At 32.1% G+C, this 5168-nt stretch overlaps 1 protein-coding gene across 1 annotated transcript; it reads left to right on the top strand.

The window, feature by feature from the left end:
• Positions 1-528: 528 nt before the first annotated feature.
• Positions 529-2269, top strand: LOC149558711 (loganic acid O-methyltransferase-like). Its single transcript, XM_089786161.1, has 4 exons — positions 529-658; positions 887-1258; positions 1334-1600; positions 1782-2269. Exons 1-4 carry the CDS (start codon positions 593-595, stop codon positions 2160-2162), a joined length of 1086 nt encoding a protein of 361 aa, XP_089642287.1. The 5' UTR covers positions 529-592; the 3' UTR covers positions 2163-2269.
• Positions 2270-5168: the final 2899 nt, after the last annotated feature.

Here is a 5168-nt window from a genome sequence, read left to right on the forward strand (position 1 = left end):
TGAAGGGCGGAGATGGAGATTATAGTTATGTCAACAATTCTTCATTGCAGGTACAAAATACCCATTAATTTTCTTTTACTTCTTTCTGTATGCACCTGTTGGATACAAAACACCAAGTTTGAAAGATAGTCTTACTGTTCTTGGCCACTCTTTTTGGGTAAATCTGTGCCTGTTACTATTTAGACTCTTCCTTTTCTATAATAAGTACCTTCTACTGTACTCTCACGTTTTCTATCCTAGATAGAAGAATATATTACTCATATATACTATCCAATTAATAGCACTAACTCAAAAACAATTTAAAATCTATAATAAAGTGCCCGAGGTAGAACTCTTCTCGTGGAAAGCTGTGAGAAAAATATCCATTAAAACGAGCTTTAAAATACAAAATTAAATAATAACACGGCGTTCAGGAGGATTCATGTGGAAAGGAGTCAAGAAAACGTGAAGATTATTTTAATCCGAAGCATACGACAGCAATTGCATCATAAAAAATGATTACAAATAGAGACATCTCATAATTGATGAGGCAAACACATTAGCCCTTCCCTGGCTGAGCAACTGAAGCTCATAAGTTAAGGAAGCCATCTTAATGGAGGTGTTTGGCATGAAGGGCGGAGATGGAGATTATAGTTATGTCAACAATTCTTCATTTCAGGTACAAAATACCCATTAATTTTCTTTTACTTCTTTCTGTATGCACCTGTTGGATACAAAACACCAAGTTTCAAAGATAGTCTTGCTATTCTTGGCCATTCTTTTCGGGTAAATCTGTGCCATTCTTCCTTTTCTAGAATAAGTACCTCCTGCTGTATTCTCACGTTTTTATTATTTTCTTCTACTTGAAATACTGTGAACTCTGTGTTTGGAAAATTTGTTGATACAGCTAAACGTAATTCAAGCTTTGAAACCGATTCTGGAGCGCAGCATCTATGACAATATGGGATTAAAGTTTAGTAGGGAAGACACATTTAGAATAGCAGATTTCGGGTGTGGAACTGGGAGAAATGCACTTCTTGTAGCAGACACCATTGTCAGAGCTCTGCAATGCTCGCTTGGATCAGAACATGAATTGCCAGAATTTGAGGTTTATTTCATCGACCTTCCGTCAAATGACTTCAATTTGCTGTTTCGAATGTTGCCTCCCGAAAGATCTTACTTCGCAGCGGCCGTGTGCGGATCACATTTCAGACGTCTCTTTCCACAGAAAAGTTTGCATTTCTGTCATTCTTCTTCCAGCCTCCACTGGATTTCGCAGGTGAGTAGTAAAAATGACAATTTCTCCATAGATGTTGAGATTCTTATTATGACATAACAAGATTGTAAAGTGCAGATTCCAGAGAGTGTTCAACAGAGAAGGTCTCGTCGTGTGTACGTCTCAAGTGATTGCGAGGAGGAAATGGCGTCTGCGTATTTACAACAGTTTGACAAAGACTTCACAGCGTTTCTAAATGGGCGAGCAAGAGAGATGGTTGATGGGGGATGTTTGTTCATATCTCTGTTGGGTCGTAATGCGGGAACTCAACTAATGGAGGAGCAAGGAGGAGTAGGATATATCGCGCGGCTTTTTGAATACGCATTTGAGGAACTCGTAAACGAGGTTTATATCATGCATCCCCTCTCTCTTTCTATTATTCATGTTCTGTTTTTAGGAATCTCCATGGCTGTTTATTTGACTTGTAGGAGCTGAGATCCAAATTCAACAGATCATCTGATTAGGGTTTCAATATAAATTTAGGTCTTCTAAATTGTAATATAATGGTGGAGATTTTTATTGGCAGGGTACTATTGAAAAAGAGAAAGTGGAATCGTTCTATATGCCTTGGTTTGGTCCAAGTTTAGAAGAAGTGGAGAGTATTGTGAAGAGAGAGGGATCATTTGAAATGGGGAGCATGAGGATCTTAGGAACTTTACTTTATCCAATGATACAATTGAAAAGAGCTGAAGAGAAAATGTTTGGAACATTGATAGCAAATCAATATAGAGCAGGATTTGAGACTATTATGGAAGCTCATTTGGGGAGTGAGAGATTGGCTAATGAATTCTTCTTAAGAATAGCTAAACAAGCTTCTATTCATTTTGAAGAGTGTGCCATTAAAGAAATAGAGATGGTTGTTGCATTTCTCATTAAAAAGGGAGAACATAATAAATCCTATTCATAAAGAGATTTATGTTCCTTCTATTTCATCATTTTTCTATGTAAGTTATAATTGCATATTACTTATATAGCTTTCTAATGAACAATTTATATCATGCATTTTAGGTATTATATATGTCTATTATGTATTAGTTTTTTCTTTTCTAAAAATATATTTCATTTCCATTGCTATTAAAAATAATTGATTCAAATTAAAACTATTGCTTAGGTAATAAACATGTATTTCTTCCCTTGTTAATGGGTTTAAGGTGTTGAGACTCTTAGGGAAAAAGAAGAAACAAATTTGAAGCCATTTTAATTTGGATAGGAAAAACTACATTTTGACAATGCTTTAAAAAGGACTTCATATGCTTCTCATGCAAGATGTGCAATTCAATATTGGATGGGAGCTATTGAATGTAATAAGTCATCACTTTTTAACTATGAAATTAAGAATGAAGTGAAAATATAAGTTATTCTCCTAAGGCTACACATATGCTCAAAGTTGAGTAAGTTGAAGCTTAGATAGAAGGAGACTCCAAACTCCACCTTGGAAATTGATGTTGTAAGATCCAAAAACTACCAAGGATAAAAATGAAATTCAACTATTAAGAATCAATCAACTATTCAATATGAAGACTACATTCCTGACCATTTATATATCAAGGTAATTGAATGTGGATCAACTGGCCAACATAGTTAATATCAGAGTTGAAGACTTGAAGTGTTAATTACTAAAGCATAATGTCTTTGTGTTTGGTTAAGGATGATAGATAAGACACACATTTTTTTTTAATATTTTGTGTGTTTTATCAAGAGGAATTCTAAAATAATGACGGCAAAAAGAAGCAACATAAATTAATAACTCTTTTCTTAAGGCTACTAGGTACAAACTAGATAGGATACATCTAAGTTACAAATATTATCAAAAAATACATCAGTCAATTTTTCATAATATTAAAATATGAAACTCAATATTCTCCTACATTGTATGTAATTCGATAGTCTATTAATCATTTACTAAGTTCCTCAAAACTTATAGTAATCTTATTTTGAGTGTTATGATTAATAATATTCACATTATAGTGACATTTAAAATAGATAATAGAATATTTAAACTTATATATCTTCTAGAGCCTGACTATAGTATATCAAAACAAGTAGGCGAGGATGGCATAACTAGAGATGTTAAAGTGATTTGGCCCCACGATAACTTGAGAATCTAAACTTGAATTTTTTGAGGTGGTGGTATCTTTTAATAACACATCTCTCACTAAAGACAAAGGGAACTTTCATAATATCATTATTGAAAAGGACTTCAAGGTAATAATTATATTTCATTGAAAATAAACCCTAGTCAAGGTTGTAAAAGATCTCATTTCTAAATGCCATCACATATTTTCCTCCAAAAAAAAAATTAGATTCACTCACACCCTTAAGGAGAGGATCACATTAGCTAAATAATTAAAAACTGTGGCCCCTTTAGCATTTATATGCCAATCTATACATCCTTGAAAAATCTCCTAGGTGATGTTTTTAACATAACCCAAGATAACCAAAACAATTATAAAACCTAAATATTCACATACTTCCATGCTAATAACTTGTGTGTAGTCTACAAATAGTAGAATAAGACCATCCATTTGTGCTTGTGCCACATATTAATATAAAAAAAATCAATAATCTTTCAAAGGCTTGGTAGAAATGGATACTATGCATGGTAATTGGGTTGAGATTCTTCATGATGAGAGGGTTTGTCTTGATATTAATGACTGGGATAATATATTACATAATTATGCTAATCTAAATGGTATGATCAAAAAATTTAAAGACATGGTGAGCTCTAAGGAAGAAAATAAGGAAATGATGTACATGTTATTATAAATATAAAAAATAATAACTAGGAACTAAAAAGATATCTTGGTGAGGTAGTCACCTATACTAAGGAAACATGATGAAATGCTAAAAAATCCATTTTAGAGGTTGATGCAACCTAATTTTAACCATAAACATGACTCATAAAAATATAGAAAAACACATCAAAATGTTTTGAATTGATAACTATTCATTATTCACCCAATTTCTTTCAATTGCAAAGAAATTAAGCACTAATCTAGCTAAGTTCAAAATTTACCATTTTTGTGCACATTTTCACAAAATATATTATTTTCCAATTTAGTAATCTTAAAACTGACTACTTCCCTAAATTTGCCCTAAAATAAAATAAGAAATTTTTTTTTGTAGCTACTCTTTGAAATTAGAAATATTGTTTTGAAATAATTATTACAAAAAAAAAAAACTTTATAATTGATTTTAAAAAAGGTAAATTTTTAGACCCAAATGAACTTTTGTCTCCAAAAAAATGTCAAAAGAACCAATAACTAAGCTGAGATGTTATAAATTTCCAAATTTGTTCTCATAAAGAATCCACCTATAAAATTTCAACAAACCTAGACAATTGGGTCAAATATTATAAGTGTTGAAAGTCACTACATTATCCTCTTGTACTTGAAAAACACAGAACTCCTTAGAGTTCCTTTCCTCAAACAATTGCAATTTAGTATGTTCCAAGTTCTTCAATTCCAATTTTTCATATTTATGTGTTATCCTTTGTATTAATCATTCACATTGCAATAGATATTGGTTGTATTCACCTTGGTGAATATGAACAATTTTCTTATATAAAATGCATACTACATGTTACTAATCTTTTTAGAAATAGGAAATAATTTGAGAGTGGTGGGGACGGGGGCTGGGTGAATTGGTGTTCCACAAACTTTTTCTCAACTATGGATATCATTAACAAAATTAGTACATGCATATAAGATCAAACTGAAAAGTAAATGTAACCATATCACAATGCAACTCATAACACAATTATTTGTTAACTATGGAAACCCTAGCCAAGGGAAAACCTAGTAGGGATGGTACCCAAAAAATTATTCACTAATCAAAAGTATCATGTGAAATATATTGACCCTGCTAGGAGTCTATTGTAGGTCCGTATAGTGTATATGTGATTGTTAGAAGT

The sequence above is a fragment of the Cupressus sempervirens genome, chromosome 5, assembly GCF_028749045.1.
Source record: "Cupressus sempervirens isolate cs-2001-9-10 chromosome 5, ASM2874904v1, whole genome shotgun sequence".
Taxonomy (NCBI): Eukaryota; Viridiplantae; Streptophyta; class Pinopsida; order Cupressales; family Cupressaceae; genus Cupressus; species Cupressus sempervirens.